The sequence below is a fragment of the Leptopilina boulardi genome, unplaced genomic scaffold, assembly GCF_019393585.1.
Source record: "Leptopilina boulardi isolate dan_hultmark-lab unplaced genomic scaffold, ZJU_Lbou_2.1 LbouV2_154, whole genome shotgun sequence".
NCBI classification, from domain to species: Eukaryota; Metazoa; Arthropoda; class Insecta; order Hymenoptera; family Figitidae; genus Leptopilina; species Leptopilina boulardi.
Window position 1 is genome coordinate 54,658 of NW_026137701.1, and position 24,995 is coordinate 79,652.

At 27.1% G+C, this 24,995-nt stretch overlaps 1 protein-coding gene across 1 annotated transcript in view; it reads right to left on the minus strand.

Moving 5' to 3' along the window:
- LOC127276842 (adenylate cyclase type 3) overlaps positions 1 to 24,400 on the minus strand; it is a 41,861-nt gene extending 17,461 nt beyond the window's left edge. Inside the window, exons 1-3 of the mRNA XM_051297517.1 lie at positions 21,469 to 24,400; positions 14,960 to 15,339; positions 9,101 to 9,385 (exon numbers count right to left, since the gene is read on the minus strand). Of these exons, the coding sequence (XP_051153474.1) occupies positions 9,101 to 9,385; positions 14,960 to 15,339; positions 21,469 to 22,023 (1,220 nt within the window). The 5' untranslated portion in view covers positions 22,024 to 24,400. The remainder of the gene's footprint in view (positions 1 to 9,100; positions 9,386 to 14,959; positions 15,340 to 21,468) is intronic.
- Positions 24,401 to 24,995: the final 595 nt, after the last annotated feature.

Here is a 24,995-nt window from a genome sequence, read left to right on the forward strand (position 1 = left end):
AAAAATAAAAATCAGATTTTTTTCAATTAAATTTTTTATGATTAAATTGAGAAATTATTCAATGAACACCATTTAGATTTTAGTATAAAAAACTGTTTTTAACTCATCTATATAGGTTTAGAGATTTAAAAAAAAAATCAAATTAAATAAAGAAATTGAAAAAAAAGATGTGATTAGTGCAAAAATAATCTTTCCGAATATCGCTTATAGTAATAAAACCGATACTGAATATCAGTGTGTGAGATTGAAACCTAAATTAAATGAAAGTCAATATAAAGGTAAAGTGCAATCTATGTAATGTGTTCCATATCTATATATCAAACTTTTACAACAGTTTTATTCGCATAATATTCTTTTTATTTGCACTATATAACGACACGCACTATCGATTTCCCTGTTGAAGAGATAATAAATTTCACGTCATTTATATATATATATATATAAAATGAATTTGACACATATATATATAAAAAATATCAATAAATGGAATCCTCTTGTAATTCAATTACATTGTATTTTCATTATTTCAAAATTATTATCATATGTGAATTTTATTTCCTATATTTATTTCTATTATTTTATTACATTTTAAAATAAATAAATAATTCATTAAATTATAAATTAAAAAAAATGTAGATTTAAAGAAAAGAAAAATTGCAAACATTTATTTTGCTATTAAGTAGAAAAATATATGCTTAGTAAGACAAAATTGACCCTCTATAATTTAACATATAGAAAAAAAAAATTTATCTCAAAGCTAAATAAATATTTTGTTTGTTGAAATATAAGTTTTATTTTATTATTTTAGATTGACCCTTTACATTCAGAGAAAAAGTATATATTTATCTCAGAGATAAATAAATATTTATTTAGTTCAAATAGAAATTTTATTTGCGTCAAAAAAAATTTTGTATTTGAAACAAATAGTCTAAATTATGTAAAATGAGCATATTTTTTCTATTAATAAAGATCAGTTTTTTTTATTTTAAATGAAAAATGACAAATTTTTTTTTTTTTAGATTTCAAGTAAAAAAAAGATATGATTTGCCTGATTTTAAAAAGAGAAAATTAACAAAGACAAATAATATTTTTTGAAACGAGTATATATAAATATTTTATTAATAAATATATTTATATCTCTTAATTTAAGTAGAAAAATAAATATTCAGTCAGGCAGAATTGACCCTCCAATAAATAGAAATAGTTCATATCTGTCAAGCAAAACTTTTTTTGTCAAACAATTTAATCTAATATTATTCTTATATATACCAAAAAAAAATGTTCTCATTAAAAGAAGATTCGTCTTCTTTTGAAGCAACTTTTTATCTTATATACTATATACATATAGGCACTAGATTATTCCTAATTTCTCTAATCAATAAAAGAAGAATGATTAAATTTATCTTTTAATCAGAATATTCGCAAATCAAGAAAAAAAATCGTCTTTTTTATAGGATGAATATTCATAAATTGAAAATAAAATGTAAAATTATAAACCGAATATTCTTTTCATTTTAAAACTTTATTATTTTCAGTGTAATTTAAAGAGATGACATTGCTGCATTTTAAGTAGAAAAAATTGGATCTAGTCAGACGGAATTTATATCTTAAAAGTAATATATAGAAAATATTAATATTAGTTGATAGAAAACTTTTCTGAATTGATTTTATCAAATATTACGCACAGGTTAAAAAAAATATAAATTTTTTTGTACTTTCAAGTATAGGGTAACTGCACCAGTGGTGGATCATGCACCAGTGGTGGATCAACTGCGAGAAAAATGGTCATTTGTGTTTACACGTTTGTAAGTAAATGAACCGCAAGTGTCGGTAATTGTTAAGAAAGTTATACAGATCAATATTACAATTTAAAAAAATTTTTAAATTCATCGCGAAGAAAGCAGGACAACAATTACTAAAGTGGTGACAGAAAACAAGAGTTTTCCTTAGCATGTAAGTTAAGAGTATATTTTGGAATAGAAAGCTTTGGAGTCATTTTAGGACAATTTTTAATTCTTTTCACAATAGGAGGCATTTCGTTTCATCCCCATAGAGCCCTGAGAACAATATTTACGTCTGTAAGTAGCGCGTGTCCATTGTTTTGGGGTGATCCACGACTGGAACCAAAAAAGTAACAAAATCTAGTGGTGGATCAGTCCTACTTTTCGCCTGTTGACGCATTGTTTTATTGAAAATTTTATGAGTTAAATTTTAGTTAACACTAATTCAAAAGTTTATTAATTGTTTACACCTGGGGGTCGATTACGTAACTTTCCCACTTCCCACATCCCACATCTCACTTCCCACATTTTACATCCCAAATCCCACATCTCACTTCCTACATTTTACATCCCACTTCCCACATTTTACATCCCACATCCCACTTCCCACATCCCATATTTCACATCTCACTTCTCACTTCCCATATTTCATATCCCACTTCCCATATTTCACATCTCACTTCTTACTTCCCATATTTCATATCCACTTCCCACTTCCCATATTTCACATCTCACTTCTTACTTCCCATATTTCATATCCACTTCCCACTTCCCATATTTCACATACCACATCCCACTTCCCACATCCCACTTCCCATATTTCACATTCCACATCTCACTTCCCACATTTTACATCCCAAATCCCACATCTCACTTCCTACATTTTACATCTCACATTGTACATTGCACTTTTCTTATCACGCTTCCCACCTTTTATATCCCACTTCTCACATCTCTCCCATTTCCCACAAGATGTTGGATGTGGGAAGTGGTATGTAAAATGTGGGAAGTGAGAAGTGGGATGTAAAATGTGGGAAGTGAGATGTGGGAAATGGGATGTGGGAATTGAGAAGTGGGATGTAAAATGTAGGAAGTGAGATGTGGGATGTGGGATGTAAAATGTGGGAAGTGGGAAAGTTACGTAATCGACCCCCTGATTTCAAATTGTTAAATTTTTGTTGAATTAAAATACCCAGAATTAATAAATGTTATTTATCATTGAAACTGAAGCTTTAAGAGTTTCTATTTATTTATTACCAAAAATTCTAATAAAAAGATGATTAATTAATATTTAGTCACATTATACCTATAGAAATGAAAGAGGAGGGGATATGGATAGGAAAGTGAATTTGAAAATCTGTCCGTAAAGCCTTATAAAAGTTGCAAAACGTCTCAGTCTCGTAATTTTAAAATGCAATGTTTTTTAGTATGATTTTTTAAGTAATCCACCACTGGAGCAATCTATAACCATGCCTGGTGCAAACAGTGATCCAGAATAGGATCATTGACAAATTATCTTTGATGGAGCATTAAAGTAAACGTAGTTGTCAAAATCAAGTCCAACCTTGAAGGAAATGTCTATTGGAACTATCTGGTCCATAATACTATGAAGAATAACCTCGAATTTGTCTAAAAGCAACCTATACAGAACTTCAAAGTCAAAATAAGAAAGTTAAGGGGCTTAACTGATCCACCACTGGTGCAGTTACCCTAGATAAAGACTGTTTTAGTCAGAAAAAATTCAATTTGTCATTAGGCAGAAAATTATAATTAACCAGACAAATGATTGTGTTCCATATATAGAAATTCATGGAATATTTTGCTCTTTTTAGAAATACTAGTTTTCTATTCTATTAAGTAGAAAGAGACTGTTATAGTCAGACACAATTGAATTTTTAAGTAAAGAAACTTAATGCGTCAGAGAAAAACTTTTTCTCTTAAAAATTAAAAATTATATTATTTATTTGTTTAGAAAGATTGGTTTTTTTTCCACTTTAAGTAGTAAATGATAGATATGGCCAGACAGAAGTTATTAAGTACAAATAAAAGTCAAAACTCTTTTGTTAAAAATAATTTTCTATTTAATTATTGTACTTTTGTAACAAGAATTGAGTTTTCTTCACTTTTAAGGAGAAAAATAGTGTTTTGGTCAGAAAAAATTAATTTTTTCATATTGAAGAAAATTTTAATTAGCCGGACATAATATTTTTTTTCTGAGTTTATCAAATATTATGCCTTAATTTTTTTTTTTTTTTACAATTTACGAATTTTATTATTAAATTATTAAATAGTCTACAATAAAAAAGAACCTTAATTATTGAAAAAGTTAAAAAAATTACCTATAGAATTTTTTTTTTTCACATAAACCGAATTAGAGGACTTCATTAAATAAAGTAGTCAATCTCATTGTTGGCGCTAATATTCAAATACGATGGACAAATATAAATTGGCATATAGCCAAAATTGTCGACCTATGTATTATAATGCTATTTGGCGAGGTTATTCGAAAGGAATTATACCGTTCACGAGGAAGCTATTCACACTGTAGAAATATCGTTTAACAGTAACTTAGCAAGTCTTTTATAGCTTAAAAGTAACAACCGTGAGATACTTGTATACATGAATATAGAAAAAAAAATTGTAGAATATTTAAAAATTTCTAAATATATATAATATATACTTATAATCTATATATATTTAAACGGATTTTGCCTTATCTCTACTTCCTCTTATACAGTCTCTCTCCCCTTGTATCAAACCCAACAAACACGTAACCACCCTTTTTCTATATATATATATATATATATGTTTATCCTACCGCAAGGACTCGACTAAATTGACTTAAAGGGAAACTCCCAAGAGGTTCTCACAGTCTCAACCCTACTCTCACTGGTTCTTACAACTTGAGAGTTAAAGTTTTGGTCTTTGCGGTTATATAGAAGAAACTTTTATTAAACGTAAATTTGATGCTTAGATTAGAGAATTGGAAAGTTTCTGATTGGACGATGAAACTGCTTTTCTTATCGTTTCTTTACCTCATAATAATAAGAAAAGTATATTTAATCAGAATTTTTTAATGAAATTCCCCTTTGTGTATTATCAATCAAAAGAAATTGCATTATTATTTATTTAGAAATTCATTAAACTAAAGATACTGTATTTATGAAAAATTTAATGTCCTAATTTATATTAATAAATAAGCATTAACAATTAGAATCCTAAGTTTATAAAGATATAAAATTGATACTAAATCATAAACTAACTTTATTAGTTTTATTCTTTATTTAAAGTAACGATTAATATTTAAATTTATTTTTCATACCTGAGTATTTATTTTTATGGTTGAAATATTTTGAAGAATTCAATTTTTATTTTATTGTTTCTTTATATCCAAATTAGTTTTTAAAAAACACGTTTAACAATTGTAAGACAAACAGTAAATATAAGTATCAACAACTTGTTAAATGTCATCTGATATTAAAGTTGGATAATTGAATTTGAAACAAAAAAAAAAGGAAGTCAAGAGAATCTCGCAAAACTTGATTAATTCTGTAATGAATGTAAATCAGGAAAGAACTTTTCAAAGTTTTCAATCCACTTTCAATCGAGTTTATTTTTTCAATTACATTGGAACTTGTTAATTAACTAATTTAAGCTCCATACATACGTAATTGTTAAACTTCAATGAACAATATATACTAGTAAAATAAGCAAATTACATCAAAAGAAAATTCAATTTATTCTTGAGTTTCATTAGAAAAATAATTGAATATTTATTCTTTATTTTTACTGCAAGAATTGATGAAATTTTATTATTAGATTATAGTATTAAAAGTATTTTCAATTAAGTATTTTTCTTTTTTTCAAAAAAAAAAAAAAAAAAAATTCATTGTTTGGAAAAAAAATCATAAAACGCATATGGGCAATTCCACGTCAAATTTACAATCAAATTTTTAATTCGGCCAAAAACATTTTTTTAAAGATACATGTGATTGAAAATAAGTCTACTTTTGAAAATCTAAAATTTCAAAAATTCATAGCGAGAAAATTTGGCCATAAAAAAAAAAAAATACGTATCCTTTTTTTTCAATAAGGAATGAAGAAAAAATGTTTTTGGCCGAATTAAAAATTTGATTGTAAATTTGACGTGGAATCGCCCATATATATAGGTACTTTCCCAAAAACATTCCGTGGACGATATTGCAAAAACTTTTTCCCTCAACTTTCCTCTCATCATGAACCCTAATAACTTATTTCTTTTTTTGCAAATATCAAAAGTAATAAAAAGTTTACTAAAAAGAAAGAAAGTTTAAATAAAAAATAATTGAATGATATTGCATTATATTTTATATTAAATCATAGTTTTGGAGAAAATTATTTTTTATATTAGGTAATTTTACTTCATTACTTATTTTAAAACTTTTTCTTCCCATTAAAATTTATATACAAATTTTATATGTACAGAGTGATTATTATTAAACATAATTTTCTTTCTAAACAATTTTCTATTAATTATTTATTTTCAATTTTTTCTGAAAAATATTTCCGTGTACAAACAAGAGTTATTATTTTGTCAAACACCATACAATCTATATTTTTTTCAATTCAATTCCTAAATTATCCTCTATATTTATTTTTGTTTCCGATATGAAATTCAATTCAGAGTTTGATCCTTAATTATTACTTATATATACGATGGCACCCACACTTTTTTTTCCTCCTATATATTATAACATTTCTGAAAGCGAACAACTTTTTTCTCTCATCTGACATAGTTGTTTCACTCAAGTTTCACACTGACACACATATATATATATATATATTTATCCTAATACATTTAAGGAAAAACGATAACAAAGCATAGAATCATTGAGGGAAACAAAATTGTAAACAAAAACTTTAAAAATATTTCAAATCTAATGAAACAAATTTTTTCAAAATAATTGTAAAAAAAAATTTCATTATAACAATAATTTGGAAAATTATTAGATTAATAAGAATTCATATAATGTATTTTTTATTGATCCTTTGATGAGAAATATATTTTTATTTTTCTATAGGTAATAATGTGACGCTGGAAGGGACCTTAGTTGAAAAAATTTTTAGGTTATGTTTAATGATATTTTAATCTTAATTATAAATGTTTATTTTTATAATTATTTATGTAAAATCAAAATCAATTTTTATTCAACATTTTGAATCTAAGCAAGACTTAAAAATCAGTGGTTTATAGCATTTGTATTTTCACTCTAAAAATCACAAACATAACCTAACATTTTTTACAGCTATAAGGTCCCTTTTACCGTGATGCATCACATATATTCAAGATTGTTAAAAAAAATTCTTATTTGCATTTTATTGGTTAGTTTAGACAATATAAATTCATTGATGAAGGTTCACATTGTAACCGAGAAGTTTGAAATAATAATGCATTAATTATTATTGGATTCTAAAATTAAGTCCACTCTACAATTCCGGATTGTCAATATAGAATCAGCAGTTCTATTTGTTGTTGGGACAAAAAAAATTGTTAAAATGGGATTGTTCGGTGAACAAACAGAATTGTTTGATGAACAAAGAAAATTGTTATGGAACAGTTGAAATAACAAAACTAAATTGTTAAATCGGCAATACAATTTTTTTTATTAACAAAGCTTTGATCCGTCTAATACAATTTGTTCAGTTTCTTCGCCTTCTGAAATAATCGATAGCAGATTTCCGTAGGTCATATCACCAGTTTCATTTGCATTAAAATCTGTGGAACATGCAGCTTCTGAATCAAATTCTTTGACCTCAAACCAAAAAATTATTTTGAGTTGAAATTTGTTGTTAAATAATATTTAATATACATTTTGTATTTTTTAAGGTAAGGTTATGTTCAATAGTAACCGAGTATAACTTACCGATAAACGATGAAATTGTCTCTTCATCCACACCCAGAGAAAAAATTTATTAGTTTTGAATAAAAACGCATATTTAAATCATTTTTATTTATTTCAAATAAATATTTTATTTAAATTAAATAAATAAATGTTTATTTGAAATTGTCGTATATGTTTCTTACAAATAAACAATTTTATTAGTACTTTTTAAAAAGGTACATTTGTGGCAAATAAATAATATATTTAATTCAAATAAAAGTTTATTCGAGTTCAACGCAAGCATGCGCAGAATACTGTATACGATATAACTTTAAAGATGTCGAACGTAGTGAAAACGAGGTGACAGATTAACGCGACCAAGCATTTGTTTGTACAAGGATTGATTATCATTTGATTAAAACAAATACTAATTTCAGGATAATTAAAGAAATGTTTTTATTCGCGAGTGTTTATTAATTAAATCACACTTTCCTTTTATTTTGAGTGCCTTTCTCCCTGTTGTGTCTCAAATGTGAAGCAGAATTCAAATCAACTTATCATTGACACAGAGAAATGGAAATTGTTATGTTTCAACAATATCCACGGAACATACAAAAAAATAACCACGAAATGTAAAAATTTAAGATTTTCAATTTGAATCATAAATTTTAATTATATCAATTCCAGAATATTTGGCTGAATACCAGGCAATTTTGCAATTAAATATATTACATTCAAAACTTTTTATTTATTTGTTCTAAATATAAAATATATTTGTAGCAAATAAAAATTTATTTGTCTCAAATTTAAATATAAAAATTTATTTGAGACAAAGAAAACTTTAGTAGACTCTGAGACAAATATCCATTTTTATTTAAGTCAAATATATTTTATTTAATTCAAATAAAACATTTCTCTGTGTGCATACACTACACTTGCAATAGATTTCTCACTTTAACCGGATTCATTATTTAACAGCACTTTGTCATTTAAAAAAAACTAATAAGAAAAAGCAAAAGTAGCATATGTGCCAGAAGCAAACGACGCGACGATCTGCACGCCAATTTGCGAGAATTCAAGATGACCACGTGACATAGAACAATAAAGCTGTCGGCTGAACAAATCCGGATTGTTCCATCAGTAATCGACAGAGAGTTTGCTTCTGCAACTGTACGGAATTGCAAACTGAACAAAACTGACAATAAAAAATTCGTATTGTTGTTAAAACAACATAAATTTGTATTAACAACAATCCGAATTGTAATATTAACATTTTGAATTTTAACATCAACAAATCTACTGACAGCAATCCAAAAATTGTTTGCACAACAATCTCATTTTTCTCCGTGATATGAATACATTGTAGAAATTTTATATTGTATTAAAGAGCATTGTTAGTAAATTACAAATAAATAAATATTTTGAAAATTTGAAAAAATCAGAAAAAAAAATTCTTACCCAGCCATTCCGCTGCTCTCCATTTTATTGGCAAGTTCAACGTCTTTGCTGTAAACATCAAATTGCCATTGTCGTTGACCAAGAACGCCAGCAAGTACAGCTCCAGTGTGAATTCCCACTCTCATATCGACAGGACTTTTGGTTTTTTGTTGAACATATTTTATTGCATCCACCATGGAAAGTCCCATGTGAACACAAAGGACGGCATGATCAGGTCTCTCAATAGGTGCTCCACTTATACAATAGTAGCAATCACCCAAAATTTTTATACGCAGCTGCTCATACCTTTGGAGAGGGAAAAAAAACAAAAAATTTACTTCACAAACTTTGTCCTCTGAATATATGGAATATTTAAATATTTTCTGAACTCTCTCTCTCTCTCTCTCTCTCGTATAACGTGTTCTAATCGATCATATATTATACCACTGGAATTTCATGCATTTCCCGAATTTTAGTAGATTTTTTTTATGATTAGCACATTCCGGCAAAAATTCATCTCTGGTTAGCTCTTTCATTTTCCAATTTACTTTCGATATAATAATTGGACAGAGATAAAGTAGATGTTTTTTTTTATGTTGATAGATTTCCTGCAGGACATTATTTTTAGTAACCTTTTTTGTTTGACAATTTTTTTTATAACGCGAAAATTTATTATCAGTTTAAATGTTTTTTTTATCTCAATGTCAGTTTGTTTAAAAAAAATAGTTTTGAAAATATTACTGTACTGGAAAAAATTTCAATCACAGCATGTAATTGATAGGTCCAAAATTTTCATTTTGTCAACAAGTTTACTTTTAGAATTCTGTCAAATGAATGTTTAGATATATAAAAAATCTCTAAAATAAAAAATTATTTGGTTAAATAAATGGAACAAATGTTTAAATACCCTCAACCAGGGTAAGTTTGGGATCAATAAAATTTTTTTTAATACTTCATTTTTAATACCAGATAGCATGTAAGCTTGCCGCGCAATATTCACTGAAAAAAATTTGCTTCCCATTAATGACTATTAACCATAGTAACTTTAAATCTAGTCAGCGTAACCGAGCATCCTAGTCAATTCATAGTTATATAGCTTGGTTAATATTGTCAAAGTCGATTTAGTAGAATTGACCCCTTGTTTCCTAGTTATATTAACTAAGATGTTTGGTTAATATCGCATGTATCTATAGTCAATTTTGCTAAAGTTTAATTAGTCAAAGTGATTCTAGCCAATGTAACTAAGATACCTGGTTATTCTGATAAGCTTCCCTAGTCATTCCCACTAATTGTCGAAATCAACTTTGACCAAGATTGCCTAGTGGGTTCCTCTCGTAACTAGGCAAATTAGTCAATTCCTGGCATACGGGGGTTAGGAATTTTTTTCAGTGTTGCTTGGGTCAGGTGAGACATATTTGAAGCTTGCAGTAACCCACACAGCACAATATATTGCTGTAAGCCTACCTCAACCTTACATGTAATTTTTATAAGCTAACCCTGTAAGCTTCAGGTAAGGTCGAGGTAATAAAAAAATGTCCGCCATACAGTAAGCTTACACAGTAATGCCATGGTAAACTTACATGGTAAAGTCATGGTAAGCTTACATGGTAGGGGCACTGTAAGCTTACACAGTAAGATCACTGTAAGGTTACAGTAAGCTTACACGGTAAGCTTATATTAATTGCTAACAAATAACAAAGTATTAATTTATCAACTTACAGTAAACAATAAATTGTTTTGCACAATTATATTTATTTTGCCATTTATATAAAAAACCCCGGTAGGGTTTGCTTAAAAAAATTTACTGCGCATTCGTAAGTGCCATAGAAAGCTACTACGCATAAATATTTTAAAAAAATTATTTATTGATACCTTTGAAAACTTTCCGTGTAAGCTTACTGTAACCTTACAGTGACTTTGCCATGTAAGTTTACTATGGCCTTACTGTGTAAGCTTACTGTATGGCGGACATTTTTATATTACCTCGACCTTACCTGAAGCTTACAAGGTTTTTACTTATTTATAACAAATATCTATATTTAGTTTACTTATTTTTAGTGAGGAGATTTTAAAAAAAATGCAAACAACCAAAAATTCTCTGGGTAAGTTTGGGACAAAATAAAAAATAAATATTTGAAAAATATTAAGTTTAAATAACTCCGACAAAACTAAAATTGGCATAGTAAAACTTGGGGGAAACCTTTGAAAGGATGTTCATACTACGTTTTCCAATAGTTTAAATTTTTTTTTAAAAACCAATTTAAAATTTTTTACGACAAAAGAAATGAGAAAAAAAATCAGGTCTTTTGACACAATCTTTACCAGGTTAACGGTATATATATAAAAAAAAATTCTTTAATATAGAAAATTGATTGGTTTGAATATCTAATAAATAATAAATTCAAAGAAATGAAAGTGCGACTAAAAGAAAATTCTAACAAAAGAGAACTTTACAACTTATTCATGCGTCTTAGAAATTTCTCATTTTTTTTTTTCAGTGTGAAAAGAATATATCGAAACATTAATAAAATTGAAATTTTATATTAAAAGACTTTATTTCTCATGTATAGAAGAAGAAATCAATAAAAAAAAATCTATTCTAATCAGCGCTTTGCAAAAAAGAAAAAAAAATTACGCGTGTAGTTGTGTATTATTATTATTTTTTTTTCTTCTGCACGAAATGAAGTTTTATCTCGGCATTTTCAGTTTTATAGGGTTGTTTTATGGTGGCGTGATTCTTCGTGTCATCAAATCTCATTGACACACATTGGTAAGGGTGAAGTGAAGCGAGAGAAATTCCTCGTGTCTATATACCATGTTACAAAACCACTTCCATTCATACCTGCGGGAAATCTATTTTTGTGTATAAGCGTTGGTGTTTCACAATGGTGATATAGATAGTCGATCGTTACAATATTTCAGGCTTCACACACACTCTCATACATCATGCTCAATCGAACGGTAAACTTTTATGCACGCATGATACCCTGTAAACGAGGCACATTCATTGCATTACAGTTACCTACAGTTACGTTATCTTCTACACACCAAGCATTAAGTAGAATATTAAATATATATATATATATATATTGTTAATATGTATTTACAATAGTATATAATATATATATACACAACTGAAACCATATCTCTTATTCCTTTTGTTTAGGAAAACGTATTGTTTGTGCATTGCTTGATTCGTGAATACGACAAGTGCATTGTAATGCATCTTCAGTTCATCAAAGATTAATTTTATATATATATATATATATAAATCTTGACACTGTTATTGTGTCAAATGTCAATATTCAAAGTTAAATAAAAGTTATTTTTTTTAACTATTATAAGAAAATAGATTGAAACTCTTACATATAAGAGTCAAAATTTATGAAGTCGCACTAACACTTATAAAAAATAAAAGTCAATTCATTTTCGAATAGTATAGACTGTTATAAATTATATCCTAAAAGGATTAAATTTTTTTTTTAAATATACAAAGTTCACGGTGGACTTGGACGGGACCGCATGATTATGTTCTAAAAATCATTAGTTAGAATTTTCATTTTATCGATTTTCATTTGTCATAATTATATTTGAGCCGAATTTTTATATGTTCGAATTAGTATTTTGCAGAATTTTCATCAAAACGATTTTTATTTTTGAAAATTTTTATTTGCTCGAATTTTCATTTTACATAATAGGCATTTTAAAGAATTTTTATTGGGTAGAATTTCATTGCATAGCATTTTTTTTCAAATGAATTTTCATTTATTCGAATTATTATTTAATATAATTTTCATATAATCCACTTTTTATACTACAGAATTTTTACTTAACCGAAAACTCATTTAACAGAATTTCTAATTGATATAGAATTTTCATTTGTTCTAAATTACAAATGGCCGAACAAACAATCGACAGAAAAATTTGGCGCGATTTTCAAAATCAACTAATCAAAAATTATCCATAAAATTGTGATTGGTTGATTTTGAAAATCGCGCCAAAATTTTTCTATCGATTGTTTGTTCGGTCATTTGCAATTTCGGACAAATGAAAATTCTATATCAATTAGAAATTCTGTTAAATGAGTTTTCGGTTAAGTAAAAATTCTGTAGTATAAAAAGTGGATTATATGAAAATTATATTAAATAATAATTCGAACAAATGATATAATAAAATAATAATTAATAATAAATAATAATTCTTTAAAATGCCTATTATGTTAAATGAAAATTCGAGCAAATAAAAATTTTCAAAAATAAAAATCGTTTTGATGAAAATTCTGCAAAATACTAATTCGAACATATAAAAATTCGGCTCAAATATAATTATGACAAATGAAAATCGATAAAATGAAAATTCTAACTAATGATTTTTAAAACATAATTTTCAACTGCATTTAGATTCATATTCTTAGAAAATAAGTTAAAAAATATAATAATAAATAAATATAATAATAAAATTTTAATTTTATATCACTGCAAAACGGCTGTATTTTTCATTAAAATGGATCAAAAAAAATTTACAAACGTTGTTCAAAACAGCAATAAAATTATATCGATATGTCATTGAATTTTAATTAATTCTTCTCACAAGAAAAATATTTAAAAATCCATAAAAAAATGAACCTCTTAATGTGGTTTCCCCCTTAATCCAAAAGTACTCGCTCATCTTTGTTTTTTTTTCAGATATTAATTCTACATTATTTTCTGAGTAATTTAATAAGCCTATATAATGAAAAAAATCGCTAGAAATATTATCGAATAAACTCGTTTTTGTGTATTTTTGTTTCTTTTTCATAGTATATTTTTCACTTTGAAACAGTTGAACATTAATCAATTTAATTTTTAATCATAAATATGAATTCTCTCTCAAGTTTTTGAGTATTATATTTAGAAGTGCTAGGATTAAAACTAAATGTTTGTCCTATTTTATTACGGCTCGCACAAAAGTGTTAAAAACAGAAAGTCATGAAGAAAATCGTTACTATTTTTACCTATTTTGTCTTGGTAAAACATCGACAATGATTCGTATTAAAAGTGCAATAAGTGATTTAGTGAAAAAATATTATATTGTTGACATTTTACTGAAAAAGAAAATTTTTAATGAAAAATGATATATTTTTTATTTTTATAAACAAATAAAATTTATTTTATTCTGGTTATTTATTTTTTGGTTATTAAAGTAAATATATAATTGAACTATAAAATAAATGATTGAAATAAAAAGGTACTCGTCATTGAAAAAGCAATGAGAATATAAAAAAAAAAAAAATTGTCGAATGAGAGAAAGAAACTTAAAACGTTTCATAAAGATGTGAGTACATTTGCAGATATACGAGAAGTAGCTTTTCTCAATTCCAACACTCCACGAGAAAAGTTTCAAAGTGAAAAATTCAACTGAGAAAATTCTTTTCACAATTTATTCGATTCTTGAATATAATTGTAACCTAATTGTACCTAATTTACCATGAACTGCCATATAAAAATGGTCTTTTTAATATATATATATATATATATACTACTATTTAATTTTTAAATTGAAGGAAACCATATTTCTTAAAAATTCCTTTTCAGAGGAAATAGGAAAAACATATCGTTATAATACTTTTTCTTCAATTTAATTTATTAATAAATTTTTCTCCTCAAGAAAATTGTTTTTTTTTCACAAAAATTATTTAAATACTATTTATTTTAAATTTTCATTATTAGTTGATTTTTTATTAATTTTTTTTTAAAAAGCAGGTATTTATTATTATTTATTTATCGATTTTATCCAACATTAATATTCAAATATCTCAATTTAAAAATAGTTTTTTCTATTTATTTTATTAAAAAAAATAAATTTGATTTATAATGTAATAAAATAAAAAAAACATTTTACCTTTCACTGAGTTGATCGAACCGGGCGAAAAGTTCATTAAGAATTTTAACGAGTTCGCTGGCATTATAAGTGGACGAGATGGCGGTGAATCCAACAATATCAGCATATAAAATGGAAACATTCTCGTGCCGTGACATGTAGATTTTTTTAAATTGTGTATCTAATGAGGCACCAAGATCCTGACGCATTTTCACCGCCACGTGTTCTGGAAGCACGCTCAATAAAAGTCTTTCCTGTTCGGCGCTTTGTTCTTCAATAATCAATTGAACCTCGAGACTTTGTCTTGTTTCAAGGAAGGCCCGTCGTTGTTGAAATTCACCTAGGGAATATGTCGATACACCCAGAAGAACAGCACCAATTGATAATGAGATTGTTAAAACCTGAAAATTATTACTTTTCAAATTTTTTATATGTCTTCATTTTATTTTTTATAGAAAATATAATTTTTTTCACCCAAAATTTTCATTAGAAAAGTAAACAAAAATTTGTAAAAAAAAGTAATTACTATTATTAAATAAAAATATTATTAAAAAAAATTAAAACTACTAATATTTTTTTAATTTCAATAAAAAAAATTCCTAATGTTTGCTCTAGTATAATATATACATTTATAATTAAGGAAAAGCTTTTTAAATTTCCGAGAATAATTAATTAGTAAACTTAAATTGAATGGTAAACCAAGTGGACATCAAAACTTTGGTTTAATATAAAGTTTTGAAAAATTTTTACAACTTTATTGTGTTAAACTTTGGTGAGCAGGGAATAAGATTATCTTCTATATTATATAGGGGAGAGTCAGTACGGTCAGGCCACCTTTTCGGTTGGGCCAGTACTGCGTTTAAAGCCCTTTTACATTAGCGCCATCTACCTTTGCATGCAAATACTTACTAGCGATGGTAATAAACTTTTCACGTTACTTTTAGCAAGTCTCAGTGAAATGCCCAATTTGTACAGATGTGTTTTGTAAAAGTGCAGTAAAGATTAAAAGGAAAACTTGTTTGTGGTGTCCGAAAAAGTGAATGGAACAAAATAAGAAGATGTAAACAATAAAATAAGTTGACTAAGTTTGTTCGTTAGAGGGTTCTTTTAAAATGTAATGCTTTATTTGATGTTTATATCATGCGTTTTTTGTCTGTGTAATTCAAAAGTAAAACGACGTGATAGTGATGATTGGTCCAATAAATGTAGTGTTCGTTGGGCCACTTAAAATTTTGCAATTATTATTATTTCGAGTCTACTGCAATAACGCATTATAAACGTTTCGTGTTCTGAAAACGTTTTAGGGGCGTTCATTAATTTAAATGAGATTTTTTTTTTTAAATTTGTACCCTCCCCCGTTTTGTAAGATTTTTGGGGAAGATGCAAACAATAAAGTAAGTTGAGTAAGTTTGTTCGTTAGAGTGTTCTTTAAAAATGTAATGCCTTATTTGATGTTTGTATCATGTGTTTTTTGTCTGTGTAATAAAAAAGTAAAACGACGTGATAGTGATGGTTGGGGCAATAAATGTAGTGTTGGTTGGGCCACTTAAAATTTTGCAATTATTATACGTCCTGACATCATCCCTCTCTTAAAACGCTTTTAATACTTTATTTTGACATACATGAAACGTTTTTGGAACGTTTCTTTAAAGTGAATCTAATGGATTTTATTGGAAAAATTTAAATATTATTAATTTTTGTCATTTTTCTTGAATTTTCAGACAAACTTCGAAAAAAAAGAGAAAAATCAACAGCAGGAATTTTAATTTGCACCTAATCAGTCATAGAGTGCAATAAAAATATAATGTTATTTAAAAGTTGACACAGAGCTTTTTATCTCAATTTCAGATTTCATTTCCTCATTTTCAAGAGCATTTCAAAATTTTTCTAAGTTTTACACACAGAAAAAACACTGCATAAACTTTATTGCGCGAAAAATACTATTTTAACAAATGCTAGTTCACAAAGACGGTGGTACCCTCAATTAGGGTAAAATTTGTTGCAGGCAAATATTATACAGATTTAAGGATGAAAATAATACTATGTTTCTTCTGTGGCGGTACATTTTTAATCATTTTTCTTCATATAACATTGATTTTGTACTGTGGCCCAACCGTGAAGCCCTGGTCCGACCGTAACGACAAAATTTTTTTTTTTTGAAATGCCCATAACTTTTACACTTTTAGTCCAATCATTTTCTGTTGTTCACAGAAAATGTTGCACTTAAAAAGATCTTTCCAATCATACGTGAGAAAACCCAAAATTCGGTTTAGAACGGAAGTTATGGCCACAAGTCAAAACGTGGCCCAACCGTACTGACTCTTCCCTACTATATATGGTAGAATTTTAATTTTATATAATATATTTTTTAAATATATATAAGTATTAATTCTCATTTCATTTAATTTATTGACAATGTTTGATTAAATTGAATGATTAAATTAAAAATGGTGCTAATATATTAAAATAAAATTAAAATGGAAATAAATTCAAAATTCCATAAAAATCATTAGTTAGAATTTTTATTTTACACAATTTTATTACTAGGTATAATTATTTTTTAGACGAATTTTTATTTTTAAATTAGCATTTAACAAAAAATTTCTTTTTAAACAGATTTGTTGAACATTACAGAATTTTTAGACACCGAATTTTAATTTTGCAGAATTTTTATTTAACAGAATTTTAAGTTTTTCAATTTTTTAAATGTTAGAATTTCTAATTTGCCGAATCTTCATTTGTCCGAATTTTGATTTGTCCCAAATTGCAATTGACTGAACAAACAATCGACAGAAAGATTTTGGCGCGATTTTTAATATTTACCAATCACAATTTTCTTGATAATTTAAGAAATCGCGCCGAAATCTTATTGACAATTTTCTGTTCTGTCATTTGTAATTTCGAACAAAAGGAGATTCGGTTAAATTCTGACATTTAAAAATTCTAATCACTTAAAATTCTGTTGAATGAGAATTCTGCTATATTAAAATTCGGTGTCCAAAAATTCAGTAATGGTAAAATTTGTTAAAAATAAATTCTAACTAATGATTTTTTATGGGATAATTATTATGGTTTTACTGCGTCAGTGTACGTGTATTGTTGTCTTTTATAAAGTATATTCCCGGAAGTAACAACGTGAAACTAAATCAAACTGTCATTCGTTTATTCACATCGCATGACTCTATTTTAAACCCATACCATCATTGACCGGCCTCTACTCGGCTGAAAGTAACGAACACATATATGTGACTTTTGACTCTTAAAAATCATTAAAAATCTCAACTATTGAAAAAAATAAAAAATCTGCCAATCGTTTTTTTTTTCAATAAATATTTCTCATTCTAGTTTACACGATAGCCAAAATAGTACAGATTAAAAAAAAATTTGGTTTTTTCATTTTAGATTAAAACTGTTCCAGAGAAAAAGTGCGACAAACTTTTATTCGGCAGCCATTTTTTATTAGATTGTTTAAAAAAAAACAAAAATTGTTTTCGACTTTTTAAAACGTATTTTATCATAAAAAAATTTTAAATAATAAATTTTTTTTTTTACTATAAAAAAAAATCTTTGAAAAAAATCTCAAAGTCACCGTAATCTCCCCTTAAATTTTAATCACTTTAGTGGATTATTTCAATTTATTAATTTAATTTTTCGTAATATTATTAAATTATTATTTTGAATCCGCGTGAAATAACTGTTATAATTAAAATGAAATTTAATTTAAAATCAAATATTAATTAATTACAGTGATAAATGAAAAGTAATGAGAGAATATAATGAAGTATTTATTTTGATATATATATGAGAGATTCATTTTCAATCGCCCCAGCCCAAAAAGTCAATGTTCTGGGATTGGCTTCATACTTTGGTAAATTGTTGTCCTATATGATAGTAATAAATCCCTAAAATATAAACTCATTAAAAAAATATTTGTAGAAAGTAGAGGGGGTTGAAGTTTTGACGTTAAGGGTAACATTGTCATTTTCAAATCCGTATAACTATGACAAAAGTTAATGGATTTTAATTTATCCATAATAAATTTTAATGCATTTTTCACGTACTGTTCAAAAATGTATACAAAATTAAAAAAAAAATTTTTTGACCCGTTTTTTTAAAATCAGCCCTTATTTTTCGATTTTCACCCCTTCGGGTATTTTTTTTTTTTTTTTTTAATTTCATTGAAAAGCTGAAGTTTTTTCCGATGAGCTATGTAAATATGAAAGTGGGACAACAATAATTTTCTGAGAAACAGAATATTAAAGCAGGCGGTGCCGATAACGGGTATACCTGGAGATCATCTTCGAGGATTTAGGTAGGCACCGCCTAATTTAATATTATGTTTCTCACAAAATTATTGTTGTCCCACTTTTATATTTACATAGCTCATGGGAAAAAACCTCAGCTTTCCAATGAATAAGGGTTGATTATGAAAAAAAGGGGTGAAATTTTTTTTTTTTAATTTTTGTAAACATTTTTGAAAAGTACGTAAAAAATGCATTAAAAATCGAAAAATAAGGGTTGATTTTGAAAAAAAAGGGTGAAATTTTTTTTTTTTTAATTTTGTAAACATTTTTGAACAGTACGTGAAAAATGCATTAAAATTCATTATAGATAAATTAAAATCCATTAACTTTTGTCATAGTTATACGGATTTGAAAATGACAATGTTACCCTTAACGTCAAAACTTCAACCCCCTCTACTTTCTACAAACATTTTTTAATGAGTTTATATTTTAGGGATTTATTAATATCATATAGGACAACAATTTACCAAAGTATGAAGCCAATCCCAGAACATTGACTTTTTGGGCTGGGGCGATTGAAAAAGAATCTCTCATATATATATATATATTGATTATTCACTTGCAATAAGTATTCTCTCTTTGCTCCCTCGTTGTAGATTTATGGAAAATATTATATTGCAGAGAGAAATGTCTATATTTTCAATAAATTTATATTAGTCTTTTTCAATAATAATTTGTATATGAATATTTTATAAACTTAATATATAATAAAATCCATATTAACTATATATATATATATAGTAACTAATAATAATAATAATAGTAACTATATATAATCGCAGGCTTTTTAACCATAAATCATTCAACTTTTCATTGCAATGAATATATTATCAGAGCACACATTATGTAATATGATTATATATATGTATGCTCTTTGCACATTCTAAGAATGCAACTAATTGTTTTGCTCCAAAATTTTAAGAAAAAGTAGGTAATAATTAGAAACATTTTAATCTTTAAAAAAAACACACTACAGTTTGCTATAAAGAAAATGTGTTTAGATAAACTTTTTTTCTGAAAAGAAGCTTTTGTTTCAAAAACTTTTATTAGAAATTTTTTTTTTTTTTTTAATAATTTTTCTAAAGAGAAAATATCCTTGGCACCTATTTTAGAATATTTATTATGGAAACTATTTCTCATATAATTATTAAAATATTTTATTTAATTAGGCAAAAAAAAATATATTTTTAAACATTACTTTTTTAATTTTAGAATAAATTTTTTTCGGTTTAATTTTTATCAATAGATAATTATCTTTTTCTGTATATTGATGCAGTTAAAAATAATCATTTAAAATACAAACAAATTCAATTATTCGTTTATTAAAAGTTTTTTAAAAAAAGTGATTTTCTTTTTTTTACATCAAGGCCAAAAAGATATAGGTTTATCCAGTGTGTTATACACACATAAAAAAGATTGTACATTGTTTTGTTTTCATTATTAAAAGTAAAACAAAACATTTTTTTCATAATTTCTACTCATGTTTATAAATACAATTTTAGAGTAGTTAAGCTGCAAACAAAATTTTAAAACATTTTTTTTTTTGTCCAATTATTTAAAACAATTTATTTCATTTTAATTAATATAAAAACAAAAATCCTTGAAAATAATAACAAAAAATCGAAAATAGAAACATAAAGCTACAAAAAAATTAATTAAATGTTTGATAAATCATTAAAAAAATTTTATGAACAAAAACAGAACTTTTGTGATATGATAAATCATAAAGCAAAACCATTATTTTTTCTATGATAAATTATCCATTAAAAATTTTTTTTTTCGATTTATCATCAACCAAGCATTATTAAAAAAAAAAAAGAAAAATGATAAATCGTCAAAACAAAAAAAATCAGATGTTCATATCTCATGGAGTCATTTTGTTTTGAAAACCGCGTAGAGAAATATATTTTCGAAGCAATATATTTCAACCCCCAAACAACCTTCTCGATTTGTAAAAAGATAACGGTTTAACAACCCCTAATTTTCGTAAGGTAGAAACTCAGGGAATGAGTCAGGAAAAGGGAAGTCAGAATTTTATATAAAACTCACTGTATAGCAAGTTTTACTATACATATATACCCAGCAACGAAAATGGCTACCATATATATATATATATATATATATATATATATATATATATATATATATACATAGCAAAAGCAACACGCAATGTATAAAAGATCTATATGTATGAAACTTATATATATAAAACATATATTTCCGTACCAGGACGTCAAAGGCGGATAATATTGACGATGATTTGGAGAGGCCGCTAATTGCAACAATGTACACCAAAGCCGTTCCCACTGCCAAAAATAAACACAATGGCAATCTTAATGGAAGTGTTGCAAATATTAAATACAACAATAATAATATCCATCCAAGACCATCACGATGATTGACTTCAGTGGATTTTAGAAATAGTTGAATTAGTATTTGTGCGGTAAATAATTGCCATGCCACATTAGGCATCATAAACCACAAATATCCCCTTGCTTTGATACCACGTTGTGCCCATGCCAATAGTGCAAGATTAAGTCCCATAAATATCACTGCCAATCCTCTTATAACCAATTCCAATTCGGGTAAAAATAATGTATAAACATCGTGAATTAATGCTGAGATGAGAAAACATTTTAAACCATTTCTTTTTTGTTGAAGTGATGATTGCCTATAGAGTTTTTCCAAATGAGAATTGGAGAAACTTGTCTTTAGTAAATTTGAGGGTCGACCTGAATACAGGTATGACTCCTCATTTGAGGTTTCTGGTCTTTGAGACATGGCTCATGAAATTTTATCTTTTTATTTCAATTTAATTCTAAATCCTCTTCAACTAATGATGACATTTTAGCAATTTCTATTTTTTTTTTTTTTGTTTGTTTGTTGATCTTCCCAAAACTTCCTTATATTGTTGGAAGCCTTTGGAAAATGTCTTTCTTTATGGAATGTTTGGAATTTCCCTTTCTCGAACTTTGGAATTTTCCTTCTTGAATTGTTTGGAAGTCTCCTTAATCCTTGAACCTTTGGAATGTTTTTCTAATAAAACCTTTAAAATCTTTCTACTTGTAATCTTTTTCAATAAAATATTTTCAATCTTCTTGATCAAATTTTTAAAAGAGATTATTGATCTTCTGTTATTGTTTCTTTAAATTAAAGCTCTTTTTGTTGATGCATTCACAGGAATATACTTGACGAGATTATTCTGTAAAAAAAAAAAATCTCTAATTGGATGGCAATTATATTAAAGACCTTGACTACTGGTTTACAATCGCAGTTCTTAATTGCATTTTTGTGTTTAAATTTTTGTCCTGATTTTTTGTAACGATCAAGATTGATTAGATTTGATTAGTCAGGTTCTGTGCTTTCTATCGTGTTTTCAAAATCTCTTCTAAGAGATTTTTAATCAGTTATTTTTGTAACAGATTGAAATTTTTTTTTAAATTATGATTCTCGAATCTCAATTTTGGAGAATCTCTAAAATATTGTTTTTACACTGTTAGATCTTCAATCAATAACTATTTAAAATAAATGTAAAAATTAATAAGCAATTTTCAATTAATTGTTTGTAATGATTATTACAATTATAGTAATTTCTTGATTGGCGAACTATAACAATAATTTTTTATTAGAAATCATCAATCATTAGATATCAATTAGAAAATAATCAATGGTTTTCGTATAGTTTGAATTATGAATCAATATCCGTTTATGAATTATTGTTTCTCCGATAGCAATTCTTATTCAATAGTTTTTCAATAATTATCAATTACCATTCATCAATCAGAAATTCAAAATCTTCAATTGTTCATAAGCACTTATTGATCAGCAATTATCAATCATCAACTTCCAATCAGTTCTCGATTAGTAGTCAGCAATTAGAAATTAGAAATTCACAATTTGTAATCATTTAAAATTGATTCAATCAATTAATAATTGTCATCTTTTCTTTAAGATCTAGCTTCTTTTTAAGAATTCTGTTTGGACTTGAATAATTCTCATCTACAATATCGCGATCAACATTGAGAATTTAAATTTCAGGATCGATGAGAATTTTTAAAAAAAGTTTGTTCAATCACTTTTCGCATACAGTGTTCTGGAAAACTTGTAAATGGCTTGAGAAATAAATAAAAAAAAAAAAAAACACTAAATCAATTCCAAATTCTTCGTGTGCAGGCCCTTCAACCTAAATCAAGGTCTTGCTTTCAAGGTCTTTCAATTTTCACATCAACACTTGACGACAGTTTTACATATATAAGAGATTCCACTCTCTATAATTAAAATCTATCGAAAATTCGAAAATTCTCAATAATTAGAATTTTTGATTAAAATCTAACTTTCTAAATTGATAATATTTTAATTTGGCATTTATAATGTTTCTTCAAATATTATGAAACTTAAAAATTAATTTTACTCTTCACTAATAAACTATTATTTCAGGATTGTCAATAATCTTCTAAAAGTGTTGACGAGATATCTTTAGTCTGTTGATGTTTATATATGTGACTCTTTAAAAATTAACTCCTCCTTTCTTTAAAATACTTTCCAAAATAACTTTCGAACCTTTCTAATATAACTTGTCTCTTCTAAAAATAAAACTCTCTTTAAAAAAAAAAAAGAATTCTTCATTCAAAAATAACTCCCTAATAGATTCAATAATGGTCCCTTCCAAATAAATTCTCTTTCGATTCTTTAATTGACAACAAGTTTCTTCTTTTTTTGGAGGAAAAAAAAGTCAACTTTTTTTAATAGACTTTGAAATGAAAAATCAAGTTCTATTGTGGTATATCACAAATTGCAAAAACAATACCCGGCACATATCACTCGCGTCAAATAAAAATTCATGCTTTTGAATTGTTTTTGTGTTTTATTTTGTGAAAGGAAATTTTCAAGGTCAATTTTATATTATGAGAATATAAGAGGAAAAAAAAAACGACACACTAGGACACGTGAATCACTTTTTTTTTTTTAACCGAAAGTCGAAGCGGGCGAGCAGGTGATATTCACCTGCTCACCTCATCGGCGAGGTACAGGATTGGGTTTCGGTAGCGGCAATTCGTGATTCTATAAGGTTCGAAGCGGCAAGTCTATAACTCAACCCACGGCTGTTAGGATGCACCGCCCGCACGCGGGGGACTGGCCGGGTTACTACCAGCAATTCTCGTCTCTCTGCTTCCGCTAGAAAAGCAAACGATTTCCAGGCTTGCGCCATGTAAAGCTCACCCTACCCGGGTCGATATCAAGTACCACCAACCCCCCAAAGTATATCCATCCACCCTCCCCCCTCCATCTGTCACAACCCACCACCCACTCGTGCCACTACTTTTTCCTCTCTCTTTCCACTAGCACCCAAGGAATTATCCTCTGTACTATTTTGTCACTACTCTGCTCGCGCCACGACCTTCGAACTTGAAGGAGAGAGCGTGAGAGAAAAAAATTAGGTACCATCATTTTTTTTTCTCTCACTATACTCTTTTTTTTATTACTGACACCTTCCGGGAATCCTCCCTCCCCTCTCTCTCTCTCTCTCTCTCTATCTATATCCGGTTGACTCTTCCGCTTTTATATATGAACTCACGTCACCTTCACATTGATGTGGCACGCACTCTTTAAACACTATATAGCACGAGTTTCTGACTGATCGTTTTCCAATAGTCAATTATCGCAGGCGACAAATTGCGGGTGGAAAGTAGAGTCTTTAGAACGAAAGATAGAGAGAGAGAGAGAGAATATTAGCTCGTGCGGAAATTGCCCCA